The 18,711-nt window shown below is 52.6% G+C and overlaps 3 protein-coding genes across 3 annotated transcripts; 1 reads left to right on the forward strand and 2 right to left on the reverse strand.

Moving 5' to 3' along the window:
- Nucleotides 1–885: 885 nt before the first annotated feature.
- PSMB8 (proteasome 20S subunit beta 8) lies at nucleotides 886–3,905 on the reverse strand. The gene is made up of 6 exons (XM_069488075.1): nucleotides 3,739–3,905; nucleotides 2,827–2,974; nucleotides 2,559–2,670; nucleotides 2,016–2,145; nucleotides 1,439–1,643; nucleotides 886–1,197 (listed from the first exon to the last, which is right to left on the reverse strand). The coding sequence occupies exons 1-6, from the start codon at nucleotides 3,883–3,885 to the stop codon at nucleotides 1,109–1,111; spliced, it is 831 nt and encodes a 276-aa protein (XP_069344176.1). The 5' UTR covers nucleotides 3,886–3,905; the 3' UTR covers nucleotides 886–1,108.
- Nucleotides 3,906–5,070: 1,165 nt separating this feature from the next.
- Nucleotides 5,071–12,369, reverse strand: TAP1 (transporter 1, ATP binding cassette subfamily B member). Its single transcript, XM_069488795.1, has 11 exons — nucleotides 11,660–12,369; nucleotides 11,059–11,173; nucleotides 10,784–10,914; nucleotides 9,775–9,980; nucleotides 9,172–9,369; nucleotides 8,306–8,434; nucleotides 7,959–8,147; nucleotides 7,205–7,378; nucleotides 6,802–6,964; nucleotides 6,370–6,506; nucleotides 5,071–5,587 (listed from the first exon to the last, which is right to left on the reverse strand). The coding sequence occupies exons 1-11, from the start codon at nucleotides 12,243–12,245 to the stop codon at nucleotides 5,381–5,383; spliced, it is 2,235 nt and encodes a 744-aa protein (XP_069344896.1). The 5' UTR covers nucleotides 12,246–12,369; the 3' UTR covers nucleotides 5,071–5,380.
- Nucleotides 12,370–12,777: 408 nt separating this feature from the next.
- On the forward strand, nucleotides 12,778–17,732 carry PSMB9 (proteasome 20S subunit beta 9). The gene is made up of 6 exons (XM_069488274.1): nucleotides 12,778–12,894; nucleotides 14,735–14,802; nucleotides 15,516–15,647; nucleotides 16,277–16,406; nucleotides 16,634–16,775; nucleotides 17,326–17,732. Exons 1-6 carry the CDS (start codon nucleotides 12,835–12,837, stop codon nucleotides 17,451–17,453), a joined length of 660 nt encoding a protein of 219 aa, XP_069344375.1. The 5' UTR covers nucleotides 12,778–12,834; the 3' UTR covers nucleotides 17,454–17,732.
- The last annotated feature ends 979 nt before the right edge of the window (nucleotides 17,733–18,711 follow it).

Below are 18,711 nucleotides of genomic sequence, written 5' to 3' on the forward strand. Positions count from 1 at the left end.
CGAACTCAAAAAAAAAAAGGAGGATCACTTGGATTCCAAACCACCCTTTTGGTATCATAGTGGACTGACTACCAATGGGTCACTTGGACTTTGAAATAGTGGTGGGGAGATTGGAAGTAAGGAATTATTAAAAATTTTCCAACCCTATTGTGGGACTTTAAGGATCTCTCCCTAATGAAGAAAGCTCCATGCTCAGCTGCTTCCTACTTTCAAGCCTTTGCCTCGGCAACTAACTCTTCTCTGGGAGGCGACGTGGTCCACAGATCCAGCAGGTTCAGAAAATCTCATGATGTCTGCCTCTTTCTCCCAACCTGGGTCTTGCGCTTTTCCTCGTATTCCTCACTTCATGGAGTCCTCCTTATCGCCACTTGCTCTTCAATCATCATCCTGTCATCTCACAATCTAGCACGACGCATCATGACGTTGGACCCCTAATGTCCCTCTGTGCATTCAGTATCCACTACCTCTGAAGGGTTATTTGGGGTAAAGGGTGTGGTGTCTACGATTCCACACCCAGTGAGGTGGAGCTTTCCATCTCATTCTGTAGAGTCAAAAACAGTTGTTCCGGGTGCCCAAGTTCCGGTCACCAAACCGTTAACAATGGACCACACTGGAGTCCCCAGGTGTGCCTCTATAGAAACAACCCTAACCTAAATGAAACTGCAAGTAAGTGTCCACAGACAACAATGATCAGCCTTCCTGAGTCCTGCAGAGATGAGCGTAGAAGGAAAACCCAGGGAGAAATACTTGGTGAGGCCCCGTTTCTTAGGTAGGGGTTTGAGGCCCTTCTCCAGGAAGGGCCCCTCTTGATTTCCTGTCCCCTCCCCCAACAACCACAGCCCCAACCCCACTCAGCCACAACACAGAGACTTGTATAACCGTTTTTCTTTATTGTACTTAGAGGGGCACCCAGAAGTTTCCTTGGGAGAAATGCTCCTTGAAATAGAAAACACACAGAAGATGAACTCCTGCGGCCCCCACTGGCCAAGGAGCCTGTTCTCTCCCTCTGGCCCAGGTTAGGCCTCTCCTCCTCCAGAAGGCTAATCGGGCTGAGGTCCCTGAGTCAGTCAGTCCCTCCCAGAGGAGGCCTGCCCAGCCGCCTCCACCTTTACTGATTGGCCTCCCGATACTGGTGCAGCAGGTCGCTGACGTCGGTACTTTCCACTTTCACCCAGCCATCTTCCTTCATGTGGTACACTGTGGACAAGTGAGAAAAGAGCATGGAGTTACCTTTCAGCTCAGTGAGCTCCTGCTAACGGTATTATGTTAAAGGCGCCAATGATACACACGCACATGCTTAAAACACATGTTACTGGGACTTCAATGCCCTGCTGACTCTGAAAACCTCTTCCCTGCCACTCTGCCTCCCTTGAATCTCTCAGTCTTAAGTCACCCTCCCTGCCCCATGCCAGGGGTGGTGGTGGTGGTGGTCTCTTACTATTGACAACGCCTCCAGAATAGCTGTCTCTGTGGGTAGCATGAACAATAGCCCTGCGGCCAAGGTCATAGGCCTCTTTGGGGCTAAGATTGGGCCGATAGCCACTGTCCATGACTCCATAGGCATAAGTGTTCCCACTACCAGTGGAGAACATATTTCCTGACAGCCGAGTCCCATTTTCATTCACGTAGTAGAGTCCCGGACCCTATAAGATAAAAGAAGGTTCCAGGTTGAAATTGAAGAGGGAGTTGTTGGTAACAAGGTTCAAGGGTGAGTCATAAAAAGTGGACATAAGAATGAATATTACCACAGGAACATCTGAATTAGGAGAGCACTTTGGTAAAATCATGGAACTTTAGAAATCAGTAAGAAAACAAGTTTGTAATCAACTATTTTAACAAAAGAGGCAAACTTACAAAATACATACAATATCTGAAGGGAGAAATAGCCCATGGGTCTACTGGAACAGTCCTAAACCAAGTGCTCCATGCGCTGTGTATCTTGCAGGGGAGGGAGTGAGGTGTGCAAGGGAAACATCTCACCCGCGGCGGGGGAACGTGGGAGAGAGAGTACCCACCTTCTTGTCCCAGCCACAGATCATACTGCCCATGGAGAGGCCCATGCCCCGGTACTGGCACATCATGTTGGACAGCAGCTTGGAGGCTGCCGACACCGAGATACGCTCCCCGTTCCGCAGATAGTACAGCCTGGGTGAGGACACGAGGAAGGCGGGTGAATCAGACAGAGGTGGCAGAAGAAGGTTAGCTCCCTCCCTCTGGATGGCACAGGAAACGATTGAAGGGATAAGGAATTCTTTTGTGGTATCTAAAGATCAGAGAAAGATTTTGAATATAAAGAATTTAAAATACATAAAGAAAGCCTAGTAAATGATGTATCCTACTAGGGTTGATGGTGTCAGGGTTAAAGTAACAAATTATCCGGTATATGGGCAGGAGCGCAGGCTGAGATTTGGGAGAAGTATTTATCCCCAAAAGGCTGTTTTGTGAAATATACTCTTAGCATGAAGATGGATCCCCTGGGGCAAGGGTGAGCAGCAGTGACGCTGGAGAGCCAGGGAGCTGCCACTCAGCTAAGAAAGGAGATGAGAGGCCTCACGTACCTGCACTCCTTGGCCAGCAGGCGCTCCCAGTACTGGCAGTCTGCCGCACAGCCAGACATGGTGCCAAGCAGGTAAGGGTTAATCTCAATCACCTTGTTCACCAGTAAGGTGGCTGGGAAAAGATGGAGTTTTGACAGAGAAGGGATGAAGCCACAGTTCTCCCTGAGTGTCCTAAATCAATACCCCCTTCAGCGTCGGTGCAGAGTTGGGCTCCTACGGAGAGGAGGGCCCAGCTGCCCACATCCTGCCTGCTGGAGCACACACTCACCAATGTAATTCCCAGCCGAGGCCCGAGAGTCCACGGCCACAATCACTCCATGCTGGAACTTGAAGGCCAGGGTGGTGGTGCCATGGGCCATCTCGATCTGAATGTTCCTTTCTCCGTCCCCACTCAGGGACCGGAAGAATTCAGTGGGCTGGTGAGTGAGAAGAGGTAGAGAAAGAGACAATGAAAACTTCTGCAGCAGGAGGCTCCAGGAATGGGTTTTCAAGAATATTGGGGCTAAGGAGATAAGCAGAAATTCTCCAACCATCCGTAAATGGAACACTTAACAACCAAGTTCTCAGAGGATGTGGCGTGGGAGAAGGAAAAGAAGAGGCAGGGGACACCAAGCTTCTCTGTCTTCCAGCACAATAGAAATGAAAGAAAACCAACGTTCCCCTAACAGAAAATTTTAATAGCGGCTTTCGGGGTTTTCTCCATTCACAGGTCATCCCACCCTTGCAAAACACGTCTTATTAACAGTGTCCCCATTTTACGGAAGAGCTTGAGACCTAGACTAAGTGGCTTGTTCTAAGTCACACAACAGTGAGTTGCTGAGAGGAAGGTAGCTGCCAAAGTTCATAGATTTTCCAGCTCTACACAGTCCCTGTACCATAACGACAACCCCAGGAACAAGGCTGCCTGGTTTGTGTGTGCTGGAGAAAGGGCAGGAGGAAAGCGCTCTTGTCTTCCCATGGGAGCCCCCACCTCGCCTCTAACTCCTTGCCCTAACCTGCACTTCCTAACCCTCAGGCCCCATCCCCACGTGGCCTCTTCTCAGGGTCGCGCCCTCCTGGACCACGGCTGCCCCCCCCCCCCCCGCCGCGTTCCCCCGCCTCCCTGCACCTCCGGCGGACCCACCTCTCCTCTGCGCCAGCCTCCCCGCATGCCCCCTCGGGGTTCCCTTACAGTCCCTACCTGCATTCCGCGGGGCAGGGCGAGCTCCGGAGATCGCATGGAGAAACTGTAGTGTCCCGGGTCCGAGCCTTGCCTGCTTCCCGCACGCGGAAAAGCCCAGTCCGGCCGCTGCCCTCGGGGGGCTCCGCACACATCCAGTAGCGCCATGACCGCGTAGCCACCGCAGATCCGTCGGCTCTCGAGGAGGAAGTGAAAGCGAAAGCCACGGCCCGAAGGGGGAGGGAACCAGAATTTTTTCCACATCCCCCTGCCCTTTCCAAGAAAAGGACAATGGGTGTCCGAACCAGGAGTATCACAATGGGGACCGGCTTCTCCGCTCTGCCTTTATGGACGTCGGGGAAACGCTGGGCAATGAACTGTCCGAAGAATGGACGAAAAGCGGGGTGCGCCTTGGAAAGGCCCCTTGGCGGTGGGTTGCAGTGAGAGACACTGAGGCAGGGCGTCCCCTGGAAACAGTCAAGGAGTGGGGAGGGTCGTACCATCTACAGGCGCAGCCTCAGCCAGAAAGCTGCAAGTCAGCCAGGGGCTGGGAGCAGTTTCACGTGGGGGGCGGGGGGGGGGCGGTCGTGTGAGCATCGTTTTATAAAAACATTGGCCAGAAGTAGTACGAGGGGCACTGAGCCCTGAGAACAGGTCCTGGGGCAACCGCAACAGAATTTGCCCGCAGCGAGCGGGGGACGGGGCGCCAAGCAGAGGGGACAGTCCGAATCTTTCAGCTTGATCCCTCCTAGGGCCCCTCCGGATTCAATGGTCTCCCTAATCCTCAGCCACCACAAGAACGTGTTCTTGTGCCCCACCCTCCACCCCAGCATTGCTCCTTGCTTGGCTGGGCGACTTTTGCTCCTCTAAACCTCACCTCTCCTTGCAACCTGTGTTGGCATCATCTGCCCAGCAACAGCCAACGTCACACACAACTGGGCTGTGCCCGAATGGGAGATTTGCTGGACAATCCGCCCGCTATGCGGAGATTTCCCCACAGGTGCCACCGCGGAGCCGGGGAGCGCATAAGGACGGGCGGGGCCACGTGTGCGGCTCCCTCCGCCCCGCCCTCCTCGCGCTCGCTCCAGCCCCGCCGCCCGTCTTCGCCTGGGGAAGGCCGGCGGCTCCCGCTGCCCTGCTGGTGCCGTGGTGGGCGCTGTGGCGGGGTCTTGCTCTTCCGTGGGGGCATGGGGAAGTGGAGGGGAAATCGCAGGAAATAGAAAACTTAAGGGAGATGGTGCACTTAGGGCCGTAAAACAAAGCGGCTGCTAACCGGGAGATGCTCCGCTGTTGAAAAGTGCGCTCAAAACACAGCGAGCCGCCCCGTGGGCCGGGAACACCAGAAACCATGGTACAAAACGACAATTTTATTATAAATGTCAAGAATCCACAGGGTATTGATGGGCCAGCTTATGCCGTTGGTCATATTGGAAGTAGTCGATCTTCCCTTTCTGTGCATTCTGAATATTTCTCCTCATTTTCAGAGTGCTGTCCACGCGGAAGCATGACCCTGGCTCTAAACCCGACTATTAAGGGGTTCCAAATCCCCTGGAGAGAAGGCAACTCCTAGAGGCAGCTACCTACTCTGCAGTGCTGGTAAGGTCTTTGCTCCCAAATTCTCCACCACAGAGAGGAGCAAAGAGGAAGATGGAGTCAGAGTTTTTCATTCCAGAGCACCCGCAGGAGCCTGCACCATGTCCCAGTAGTGTCCCCTGTTCCCCATGAGCTGCAGGTGGGTGCCCGCCTCACAGACAGCGCCTCCTTTCAGGAAGAGGATGAGGTCGGCCTGCTCCACCAGGCCGAGGTGCTGGGTGATGAGAAGCACGGAGCGAGACCGCCGCTCGGGGCTTTCGTACAGGAGCTGCCTCACCTGAGAACAGACACAGACCCTGTCAGTGCCGGGCCACCCGAAACCCAGGAGACACCTCTGTTGCCAGGGCTCGGGCAGGCCTCACAGGATCACTGCTGGCTCTGCCAACCACCCCAACCAAACAGTCCTGTTCTGAGAGCTTCCCTGCCAAACCTTTGTTTTCTTACAGACTATTTACGCTAGGGGGCAAAAGTGGGATGAAAGTCAGAGTCCTCCGGTGAAACCTGTGAAAGAAGAGTAAAGGGTACTGAACAGTCTTCTCTCTACCCGCAGACTGGGAAGTTTTACATTAGACTTTAAGGAAATATACGGCGTCGTAAAGAGCGAGAGAACTCCAGTCAGGCGGACCTGAACTTGGACCCAGGCTGTGCTCCGCAGCAGCTCTGTGGCCTCCACCAGAGCAGGTCATGCAGCCTCTCGTAGCCTCCATTCTGTCAGCGATAGAAGATGGATAACAACGCCCAGCTCCCAGGGACTCGTGATGAGTAAATGAGCGAGGCCAACATGCACAGGGCCCAGCAGCATGCCTGGCACGCAGGACAAGCTCTCGCAATATTAATGTAATATTCTTAGGATGGTCTTTTCCTTATGTTTGGCTAGAGAGATCCAGTATCTGTATAGTCTCCTTTACCTGGTTCTAGGTGCCTTGAGAGAAGCCAACGGGACTGAGAATTGCAAAGACTGCCTTGTATAATTACGGTGTCAGTTAATTAAACGAACATGGGATGAATAAAGGAAGCAGGACTGGGCGGGATGTAGACATTAGGAAGGGACTCTCTCACCCGTAACTGGCTGTCTGCATCCAGGGCACTGGTGGCATCATCCAGGATGAGCACACGTGGTTTCCGGATTAATGCTCGGGCCAGGGCCATTGCCTGTCGCTGACCCCCTGACAGCTGGCTCCCAGCCTCGCCTACCTCTGCAGAGACAAGAGCCAAGCTGAGCACTGCGTGGCCACGTGTGCACACACTGGTGCGCACACACACACACCACACACCACACACACCAAGGACTAGCAGATGCAGCTGGATAGGAGAGATTCGGAGAAGCTGAATGGAGTTCTGAGGATGTGTGGATAAGGAAGCCCTAGGAGCAAGGTCTTACAGCTTCAGATTGGTATCTGGGGGGCAGGAGGCACTGAAGAATAAAGGCAAGACTACCGCGGTTTAATGAAGGTACAGGTGTCTGCCTGGTGACATGAGTGGAAAGAGTACCGGTGTCATAGCCCCGAGGGAGTCCAGAGATGAAACTGTGGGCTCCGGACTCCATTGCAGCAGCTTTGATTTCCGCCATAGGTGGTTTCTGGGTGAGGCCATAGGCAATATTTTCTCGAACACTTCTTCCAAATAGCTGTGGCTCTTGTCCCACTGCAGCCACCTGAGATGAGATATGATGAACAGTCATAAAGCAAGGAACACAGGAGTGTGGTTATCTAGAGACTGACGACTCAAAATCTTTCCTGAGAGCATCTCACAGAATCACATGTCCTCTCTTGACCACACTCCCATCGCCACCCAAGGTCTCTTATCCTTCTCTAACCCTCCTTTACAATACTCAGAGACAACACTCTTCTTGTTTGATGATCCCTGCCCTCCCTCATGCCACCTTCTTGCACACCTGGCTGTGCAGGTAGTGGTGCTCGTACTGCCAGACGGGCTTCCCATCCAGCAGCACCTGGCCCCCGCTGGGCTGGTACAGATTCTGCAGCAGGGCAGCCACTGTGCTCTTCCCAGACCCATTGGGTCCCACCAGCGCCGTCACCTCGCCAGGCTGTAGGGTGAACGTCAGCCCCTGGAGGCCAGGGAATCACATGATGAGAAGCAGACTGAGGCCCCTAAGAGGCCCCTAACATCAAGACTGTCATTGTCATTGTCATGCCACGTAGTGTGATATCTTACCACTGAAGAAAAATGGGAAGTATGGCAACTCCTACCCTCCCACAAGCACAGATTTCTGGATGACGCCTCCCCAAGGAGTAGAGATGGAAGATGGGGTGAAAGCAAGGGCAAAGACCAAGTACCACCGTGCCACACACTTGATATCAGATACCACCAGGAAATGGGAAAAATCACATTCCAAGTCTCAAATGGAAAGAAAAAGGCAAGATGGAAGGCTGGAGACAGATTTTGCTGCAGCAATTCCTTGGAATGTGAGAGCCTTCTCTTTGAAACCTCTTTCTGCATTCTTCTTGCAAGTCCAAAGAGGTTCTTGAGTTTGGGAAAGATGTATGGAACACATGATGCTTATCCTTGCCTTTAAAGGGTTAGAAAAGACCTGTGCTTGCTGTCAAGCAGGCTGAGAGCAGGAGGGAAATTTGGGATGGCAGAAGTGCAGCTGTGGCAGGTGGGATGCAGGGGTTGGTGGGGTGTACCTGCAGCACTGGGACATCTGGACGGTTTGGGTAGGCAAAGGAGACATCTTGGAACTGGACACGCCCCTCCAGGTTTAAGGAAGTCAGCAGACCACGAGGTGGGCAGCGAGGCGTGCGGTCCAGATATTCAAATATTTTCTCTGAGGAGCCCACAGCCTTCTGTACGCAGGGATAGGTGGACAGCAGTACCTGGAGGGAGGAATCAATAGTGACAAGGAAGCAGGGAGACCCAATCTGCTTGCCAGCACGATGTGAAATCAGAAGGGTAAAGAATGGAAAAAATGCACACAGAGTGTGCTGGGCCAGGGGTAGGAATGGCACTGAGAGTGACACTGCAGGGACCTCACCTCAACAGCTGTGGTGAACTGAATCTGGTAGAGAACAAATGTGACAAGGTTCCCACTGCTCACAGCCCCGCTGGTCACCAGCTGCCCACCAACGTATAGGATCCCCACCTTCAGCAGCATCCCTGAAATCTACAGAGACCACAGAAAACCTGGGTTGTGGTAGAGAAATCTGGAGGGGACACAGAACCAGAGTCATTAGCATGAAGGAGATATAGAGCCCCTTTCCCCCAAGTAACATCAGCAGGCTTGACGGGCAGAAAGGAGAATGAACCACAGAGAGTCCACAGGTCTCACTCAAATACACGGTGTAGAAGTCATCATTATCTTCTTCACCATCGCCATCATCACCTTGTTGGGGGAGCACTTTGCTCTCTACAAAAGGCCTTCCTGAATGTGACGTTGCCCAATACTCAGAGAAGGAAAGTTACCTGTCCTGGTCACTGAGTTAGTGGATGCAGCATCAAGCCAGGAGCATCTGGTTGCTGGTCTAGTTCTCATCCCTGCCTCCCACTACTCCCATGGTCGCCACTAGCACATCCACACGGTACCCGCAGAAGCAGCCCCAGATATAGGAATTTCTGGCTTCCTGGGCTTCCCAGGAGAGGCAAAAGAAAGCCTGGGACTGGAAGACACGGCATCTCTCCAGTCCACATGGTTGGGAGGAGTTTGTGTACCACAGCAAAAGGAAGCCACCCAGCATCTCTAAAAGGAGGGAGGGGGTCAGGGACATTGAATAGAGTCATTGAGCCTAAGGTTACTGGGATGAAAACACTGAACCAACCAGTTCCCAGTAGAGGAGGAGTGGGAGCAAGATCACAGGAAAGGGAATGGAGTCACGACATCTAGGGGACAAGGGATGGGCTTACGCTGGTGGTCCAGTGGTTGACTGCATAGGCCAGGGCCTCCTTCTGGTTGAGTTTCTTTATTTCTTGCAGCTTTTGCCTAAATTTCTGGGCCTCGCCGTCCTCATTGGCAAAGCTCCGCACTGTGGGCATGGCTGACAGAGCCTCAATGGCCACCTGGCTGGACGCTGCCAGAGATTCCCGCACCTGCACCTCCAGTGACTGTGGAGACATGGACAAGCAATGTCAGACAGAGTTGGCAAACCATACGGGACAAGACCTGAGTCACCTACTTGGAAATTAAAGTTGAGTAGAAGCAGAGGGGCCAGAGAGAAACAGCTATGCCCCTTGGATACTCAGGAATACAAGGAAGAAGAAAATGACCCAGAATGGGTTGGAGTTCATATTCTTACAAATTGTGGGCAGAAGATAGAAGAGAAGACACAGAATATGAAAACTGATGTTGAGCAATCTGGAAACATGGCTTACAGGGACAGCGAGTTCCATGAAGATGGAGAATCAGTGAGGGTACCAGGAAAGTTGGACTGAAAGCTATCAGAGAGGAACTGAGTCAGCAAGTCTGGGAGATGAGGGTCTGTACAGGTTGACCCAACCCCTTGGACATACCTGGTACCATTTTCCAAGCTTCTTAGGCAGAAGGAAGAGCAGAGGCAAGGTGACCAGGGTGACCATGGTGAGGGGCAGTGACCCCCAGAGCATGAACCCCAAGAGACACAGCCCTCGCACCAGGTACCACAGCAGCAGGCTGAGCCTCTCACTCAAAGAGTCACTCAGGGTGGACGTGTCCTCTGTTACCCGAGACGTGATGGCACCTGCCAGGGTTGGGGAGAAGAGAATGCAGTGAATGAAGCCGTTTCCGAGTAAGGGGAGGAACTGACGATGAGCCAGGGTGCCGGGGTTGTGTTGACAAGGAGGCCAAGGCAAAACAGGTTAGGGGATTGGGGAGGTCTGCGAATCTCGGTGCAGGAGCAATGAGTGTTAGAGAAAGGGCCTGGCTAAGACCTTCATTTAAATACAAAGAAATTGATGCACATGTGATTTTCCATTTCTCTGAAAGCTTTCTGTTCCCTAAAGACCCGTAATCCCAGGCCACACACGTAGGCAGGAAGAGCGTAACCTGGTCCTGTAGCAGAGTTGGAGGAGGGGGAGGACCCGATAGAAAGCAGACAGGAGTCTCCAACAAGCACTGCACTGGGTGGCAAGAGACTGGGCTTCTAACCCCAAGTTTGTCCCTACAGTGTGTGACTGTGCAAGCTTCAGCATTTAGGGTCTAGGCCTCAGTTTCCTTCTCTGTAAAATGAAGCAGCTGGACTCCATTAACTGAAAATTTCCAGGTTTGAAATTCTGATGTTCCTGTGTAAGGAGACATGGGAAGGAACAGATTTATGGGAAAATCCTGGATTAAAACTCTAGGTTTTTCTTAAGGTAAAGAGGACAATGTTTTGCTCCTGAGGTATATCAAGAGTAAGAAATAGTGTGTGTGTGTGTGTGTGTGAGACAGAGAGAGAGAGAGAGAGAGAGAGAGAGGTGGGGAGGGAAGAAAGTTAGAAGTAAAAGCGGACGGATGGGATGCAAACAGTACACACGTGCATAATGAAAGAATTTCACAAGAAACCTGTTTGGTTCTGTTGAAAAAACTCTGTCTCCTGGCGCAGGACAGCCTGAAACACCTGTCCCTGCAGGGAGCTGTGCACGCGGCCCATGGTGCCGTTGTAGATGCCATCACCGAGGAACTCCAGCACTGCACTAGACAGAGCCCAGGAGGAGGAGGGTCAAGTATGTTCAGGAGACAGACGCAAGTCCCAGGTATGCCCACAGAAGCGCACGCTGGGCAGCCGTCCTAATGTCCAACTCCCTCTTTTCCAGGGACACCCGTCTCAGCCTACAGACCTGGCTACGGTGAGGACGGACATGAGAGTTATGTTTCGAGTGAAGGCAGCAGCTGTCCCATCTTGTAGAATCCGGTCAGTGAGGCGGCCGGTGAAGAATGGAATGGCCATTTCCCCTGGGGAGAGACGGGAGACATTTTAGCAGTCACAAATATTAAATCTAAGCAGGTCAGCTCCAATCAGACTGCCCCCCCCAACCCGGGGCCTCCTACCAGTCGCCCTTATCCTGGAGGGAGCAGCAGAAAGAAGACACCAGGTCACAATCCCCAACCTGAATAGGCTGCCCTGGAGCTCACTGCCCCATGGTAGCCCCACCAGACCCCTCAGGGATGCAATTAGAAGGCTAGACATCATGGAGTAGAACACCCTCCTGTCAGAGACGAGGACGGTTGACCCGGAGGACAGTGAGGCAAGGCCTGGGGCAGGACTGGAGCCCAGGACTCCTGAAGCCACCAGTGCGGGGCTCTCTCCTCTCCACTGAGTGGTCTCCTGAGCTAGGACGTTTTGCCCGATCTGCATTTTCCAGAATCCGCACTACTTCATTCACCATTACCTTTGATTCCTGCCCTTGTGTCCTCCCGTCCCCCCCTGCATCCCCTTACCAAGACAAGAGAGGACCACCAGGCCCAGGACCAGCGGGAAGCGGCGTATCTCTGAGCCCAGGCAGCCTAGAAGCCGACGCACAGCGTCTCCAGAGCCGGCCACCCAGAGGCTCCCGAGCTTGTGCCACAGGGCGGCTGCGGGCAGCGCCGCTGCGTAGCTGAGGACGAAGGCGTCCAGGTGACTTCCCCAGTGCAGTAGCCTGGTGCTATTTGCGTCCCTGGGGAGTCCCCAGGAGCCCAGCTCTCGGAACAAGGCAAGTCCTGGCAGGGCTAAGCCCAGCGCCGCCGCCAAGGGCTCCAAAGAAGCCAGCCATCCCTGGACTCCTGCGCTTCCACTTGTGGAGCCAGCAGTGGCCTTGAGGACCCCGCGGGCCCCCAGCCACAGCAGGGCCCAGCGGCTCAGGCCCACCGCCCAGACCCGGAGCAGCGGCAGCGCCGGGGGCACCAGCAGAGAGACCACGCCGGGCAGCGTGGGCCGGAGCAGCACCCAGTCGGCGACAAGGAGCAGCGTTGTCCCCAGCCACGCAAGGGAAGCTCGGGAGACGCAGTGGCACCCGCAGGCAGCGGGGGACCCTGAACTGGCCATTGCGCGCGGGCCCGGTCCGGGCCTGGAACTCTCCGCTGTCCCCGCTGGGCCGGAGTCCCCGGGTGCTGTCGAGTCCTCGTGCCGGCGGCTGGGGGACCCAGCAGGGCGGGCGAGGGCGGGGCTCTCGAAAAGTCCCTGCAACCGGCTGGTCCCGGTCCTGCTACCAAGAAGCCCAGCCTTTTACGGGAAGTGAAATCGAAAGCGGCCGCCGGCTCGCTAGATCCGCCCACTTGCTAAAGTGGCCCGCCCAGACCGTCCCGGGCGAAGTTAAAATTGGATCTGAGGTTCTGGGGCGCAGCCCTGGTGTCCCATTTTCTCCATCACGCACACCCTTCCCTCCTCTCCCGGTCTCCTCCCGATCCGCGTGCACGAATTTGCTCTCGGCAGCCTCAGTGCTGGGCTCCTGCGTCACCTGTCTCGGGGCAGATCTGCCCAGCACAGGTTAGCGCCGGGCGCCAACCTCACCGAGAGGACGCGGGCGCCACCTGGCGGGCGCAGTGAAGGGGCGGGGCTGCAGGCGGCGCCCGCGCGCGGTCCGGGTCGGTCTGAAAGCAGCGCCGCAGGCAGCGAGGAGCACAGCGCTGCAGGGATGCTGCAGGCGGGAGCACCAAACCCGGACTTACCCTGGGCAGGAGAAGTCCACACTGGGGTAATGGGTCTGGGCTTGAGAGGTGGGAGAGGGATGGAGGAGGTGCGGCGGTCCGGGAAACCCTGGAAGCATGGAAAAGTGAATGGGGAGACTAACACAAGTGTAGGGAGGTGGCTTGTAGCAGCCAGAGCCTGCACCCCGCAGTGAACGTAGAGTATTTCTATTCTGAAGGGGTCGTCCAGGGGTTGGTGAGGGGACCCGGCACGCGAGGCTGGTGGAGAAGGGGGTGCCTTGGCTCTTAGTTGGAAGCGTCAAGGGGAAGCTGCTCTAGTGCGCTTTCGCTTTCACTCTGGTCTGGACAGTGGGGGCTGGTTAAATCAAAAGAGGCAGTTGGGGACAGCGCAAACAGATGAGGAAATGGTGCCTTGGGTGAAGTAGGACAGCACCTGAGAGAAGCGATGTGGGCAGTTACTGAGAAAGACCAACTCATCACACAGACCTTTGATAAAGTTGCCCCTGGGTAACTGAGCCCAAACGCTGATAATGGGGTTCTCTGTTAGCCAGCGATGCCCTTCCCCAGCTTGACCCAGGGAGGCTCCTCCGTGGCCCACGTGCTGCCTGCTCCCTCCCCTGTGTCTTCCCTGCCCATCCCCATGCTCCGCCCACTGGGGGACTTTGCTCAGGATGGGCACCTGGGGCAGGTGGCAACCCCAAGGCTGGCTGGCCTCTGCTCTCAGACTACTGCGGCCACCTTGGCTCAGGGCAGCTGTGTTAGAGGAATAGCCTCTAGGATGGAGTTATCTCTGTTCTCTGGCCCTCTCCATTCATGATAAGTCAGTGTGTCAGAAAGCATGCTCAGGGCAGTGGCCCAGGGGGCGAGGGTAACATGGCGTGGTGAGAAAGGGAGGGGTAAAACTACTTATAAATTGAAAAATCTCCTTCATTGCCAAGGGAGCAAGTAGGAAGTAGAAGTCAAAACAAGGCATAGGAGTCAGACCCGGGTTTTAGTCCCAGGTCTGCTGTTACTCTGTGTGGCCTTGGATAAGTCATTTGCCTTTTCTAGGTCTCAGTTTCCTCATTTGAATCAAGGATCTTTAAGGTTCCTTCCAACTCCACAGGAGTAGAAAAAGTGTAGCTTTACCCTCCCTGACTTTTTTTAAAATTCTTTTCTTGACCTGGAAAAGCCAGTTTAAATTCCCCAGGTAAATCCTCTCTTGGCACAGATCTCTTCCCCTGGCTACTGAGATATCCATTTACTTCTTGATCAGAAATCCCTTAAGGGAAATGTTTTTATTTTAAACCATCTGTGTGCTCCTTGCTGTTTCCCTCCTGCCTTGACTCCTGGCCATGCTAACCACTGACCTCGTTGATCTTTTCCTTCGTTCAGGAAACTGAAAGAGCTCATTTCTGATTAAGTGGGGGTAGGGTGGAGAATTCTGGACCAAAAAAACATGACCTTGTTTCCCAAGTTCACAGTAACTTGCTCTGTGTTGGGTCTGTCCCTCTCTGCACACCCAACGCGCCTGCGTGGTGGAGATAATCCACTTGTGGAGCTACTTCCCAGCGCTCCCCTCAAAGGCAGCACTTCTGCTCTAGGAGCCTCGTCCCCACTTCTCTCTTTGGAATAGAAAAGATTCCACTTGGGAAACCTCCGGCTTAGGGATAGGATTCTTTCTGTGTTGTATCACAGCCAGGCTGTGACACTGCCCTGGCAGCTGGATGAAACAATAGAGAAAGTGGGCTGATGGTCGGGGAGAAACCTGTACTGGGAGTCAGCTCTGGCCTGAATTACCGTGTGATCTCGAGACAGTCACGTCCCTTCTCTGGGAATGTTTCCTCGTCTGTAGCACGAGGGGATCAAGGCCCTTCCTCTCTGACATTCCATACTCTGTCTCTGCAGACAACCATCATGGCAGTGGAGTTTGACGGGGGCGTGGTGATGGGTTCTGACTCCCGGGTGTCCGCAGGGTGAGTGCCAGTGGATTTGTATGCACTGGAACAAAGCCAACGCTACCCACATACACATTTTTCTTACCCACTCGTGAAAGGACTGGTGGACTGGAGCTTTGGGGAAATGGAGTTGACCTTCCCAGAAAGCCACTATAATAAAGCCATTTGGTGGGAGCTTCGGTCTCTGAATTCATGGGAGAGGACCTGAATGCCTATGTGGCCTGTCCTGTAGAATACAGGGATGAGCCTAAAGGAACAGGATCTGAGAGGGGGACAGGAGAGAGATTTTGAGGGGCCTCCTCCTATCTGTGTTTAGGGATAAAAAAGATGGTCCTGTCAAGCAGATACCCGGTTTCTCGTATATCATGTGTCTCCTCTCCCCTCCTAGCCAGTTTCCTCACATGAAAAAGGAGCGTATGCAATTAGACCAATATTATTACATTATGTTCTACAGAACATAATGTAACTCCTTCAAGATTGTTAACAGGAAAGAAAACTTGGTAAAAGGCATATTTTTCTTGATGTAGTATTTTTTGTTTTGCTATAAAATCCAAGCCTAAAATAAGTCTAACTTTGATTAATACTTGCAGTGATTATTTTATCTGAGACGACTATCCTCCTTTAATCCAAACATTAAATTGCATGCTATTCTCTTTTCAAGAAAACTTGAGAAGCTTTGAATGACCAACCTCAAAAATTCCCAAACTCTAACAGTGACTACTTCCTAACAGAGAGGCAGTGGTGAACCGAGTGTTTGACAAGCTGTCCCCCCTCCACCAGCACATCTACTGTGCACTCTCTGGGTCAGCCGCCGATGCCCAAGCCGTGGCCGACATGGCCGCCTACCAGCTGGAGCTCCATGGGTATGAAGTGCCAGTCTGACTCCCCACCCACTAGAGCTCCCCCAACCTGTGTACCCCTGAACAGTGTCCCGTTCCACGAGCACTACACTGGGAAATGAAAAATTCGTGTTTTAGCTCCTGCTGGCACTTGAATCTCTCTAGGCCAGTTTCTGCACCTGTAAAGTGGAGATAACAGTATCTCACCAGACAACTATTTTGAGAACCAAATGATATATGTGAAAGCAGTTGGAAAACCGTAAATCACTATCCTAGGACAAATAATCAGGAAGAAAATGATTACATGGCCCACCATAATATCCGGCAGTTACCATATGAGAAATCAAGGTCATTGGGAAGGAAGTAAACTTATCTGCTTTTACCCATAAGTGCAGGGCCCTTGTAGCCAAAAGACTGCTATGTCATTGGGGAGCCGGTGGGTGGGGCTGAGTGAAAGAGGGTGAAAAACTGAGAGCTTCTTACCAGTTGGGGGTATAGGACTCTCGTTCCCCTGTACACGTGGGAGGGAAGCTGGAGTTTGAATTATTGCAGCTAAAGGTTTCAGGTGTCACTTGGCAGGGATGATGGCAATGACATAGGAGAGTGGGACTTAAGGAAATTATATCGACCCTTATTCCTAACGCTTCCTTCAGGATGGAACTGGAAGAACCTCCACTTGTTCTGGCTGCTGCAACCGTGGTGAGAAACATCACCTATAAATACCGGGAGGACCTGTCTGCACATCTCATGGTAGCTGGCTGGGACCACCGCGAAGGGGGCCAGGTGAGTCCCTCCCTGGACGTTCCCCGCTCCCTACATGGGGAGATGGAGTCATATGTCAATGTAGCGATGAGTTCCAAACACACTAGCTCTGAAAACATAATAGAGTCTCAACTGTTGGGGATATGAGATACTGGGGCTTTGATACAGGGTGCAGAGACCACCTGCTTGTCTCAGTGGGAAGGACAGCCCTGATGATTCTTTAGTCTGACCTGAGGGTGCCCCCCCAGGTATACGGAACCCTGGGAGGAATGCTGACTCGACAGCCCTTTGCCATCGGTGGCTCCGGCAGCACCTACATCTACGGTTATGTGGACGCAGCCTACAAACCAGGCATGTCCCCTGAGGAGTGCAGGCGCTTCACCACAGATGGTAACTGGCCATGTCGAACGGTACCTGGGGAGGGCTTTTAAACATGGGAACGAAGTCGATTATGAGGAACAGGAAGAGGAATACCTGGGTGGCCGTTGAGTTCAATGTCCAAACTGGGATACTTTTGAGAGTGAAAGGGGGCAGGACAAATGCAAAACCGGATGGGACTGTGGGGCAATGGGGATACATCAGGACTCTTCTGCGTACACCAAGTTGGCTAGACAGTCGCCGTGAGAACCAGTGGTGTGCTGGGGCTGGCTTAGGCCAGCTCATGAGAGCTAATTGTTAAATATCCAAGTGTTTATGAGCTGCTTGGTATCTGTAACTTGAAATTGGTCATAGTGGCAGGATTCACACTATGGACATCAGCAGAGGCTACATGTGAAGGCCCTTTTTGAAGCCAGTTTACCAGCACAGCACTAGATACGCCTCTCTGGAGGGGAGGTTTTGAGGGGAAAGTAGTAGTAGGCATTTGGACAGGACGGGAAGGAAAGGGTTTTTGAAGCTAAGCTGTTCTTTCTTCCTCTCTCTATCCTGAAACCCTCTGCAGCTATTGCTCTGGCCATGAGCCGGGATGGCTCTAGCGGGGGTGTCATCTACCTGGTCACTATTACAGCTGCTGGTGTGGACCATCGAGTCATCTTGGGCAATGAGCTGCCGAAATTCTACGATGAGTGAATCTTCCTCAGACTTCCCTTTCTTATTTTGCAATAAACGCTCTGGGATCAGAAGCTGGTATGGTCAGTGGGACGTGCTCAGGGAGATGTAGCTTAGGGGAGGGGGCTTCCTCCCGCCCAGATGTCAGCACACCCTTTTTATTCTTGTGTCCAAGGTCTAAAATGTCTTTCCTAGGGAAAGAAAGGGGGAGTACACTGGAAATGTAATGAGCCCTAAACATGACAGGTCATCGTGCACTGAGTGACTCTGAAGTTTTATAAACAATAAAAATTCTCATTCTGATGCCCAAGGAATGAGGGTGCAAGTGAGAAAGAAGGTGGGACTCGTTCCTTTAAGGCTACGATTGACAGATAGATGAGACAGCCACACACATGCGAACTGGCTGAGAGCATCAGCAAACTCACTCATAAAAGAATTCCTTTCAGAATGCATTCATTCATATTAAAGATCAGTGTGTGAAAAATGCTCAAATATTTGAGGGGCACTTGTGAATTTCAAAGAATAATAACAGTAACTTTAAAGAGCTACGTTTATTGAGCCAGGCATTGGCCAAATGTTTTGTAAATTTTGTCTTTTAGAGTTCAAACCAAGGAAAAGCACCTTATGGACTTACTATGCTATCATTACTTCTATTTAAGGACAAATGGAGGCTTAGAAAGGCACTTGCCCAAGGTCGCACAGCAGGTTGAGAGGCTGAGATCCGGGATTGAGTTTTATCTCGGGCCCTTCCTCTACCACTCCATAAAGCTTGCCATCCCCTCAAGCTCCACGTGTCATCTCCTTGAAATCTGCAGTCAGTGGCCCAGCGTGGTCACTGGCACTTAGGCAGTTCTTTCCAGATGCCTGAGTAACCACGCTGACAAAGCTGAGCTCCGCTGCTGTCTTTTCCATGCACTTCCTGAGTGACGGCAACAATTATTCCCCTTCTGGGAGCCCTCATTTCCTTTCTGTCGAAAGAAGGTGTTGAATGATGTCTAAGGCAGTTTACAGCTCCAACACTCGATGCCACTTTGCTAATAAGTGACAGTGAACAGGGACATGCAACAGAAATACGAGTGGGGTCTCAGGCTACACATACAAATGCAAAGTGCTCTAAAACAATCATATGCCTCTGGGAGTGTGGGAAAAAATCTAAAATTACAAGAGCCTGTAATTGTTGTTTCTAGCCATGATACTTAATTTATTTTAAATTTTAAAGCAGTAGTTTAAGAGCCCATTTTTCCCACTGACCACTAGAAGCTCTGGGAGGTATACAAAA

The sequence above is a fragment of the Eulemur rufifrons genome, chromosome 15 (genome assembly GCF_041146395.1).
Source record: "Eulemur rufifrons isolate Redbay chromosome 15, OSU_ERuf_1, whole genome shotgun sequence".
NCBI lineage: Eukaryota > Metazoa > Chordata > Mammalia > Primates > Lemuridae > Eulemur > Eulemur rufifrons.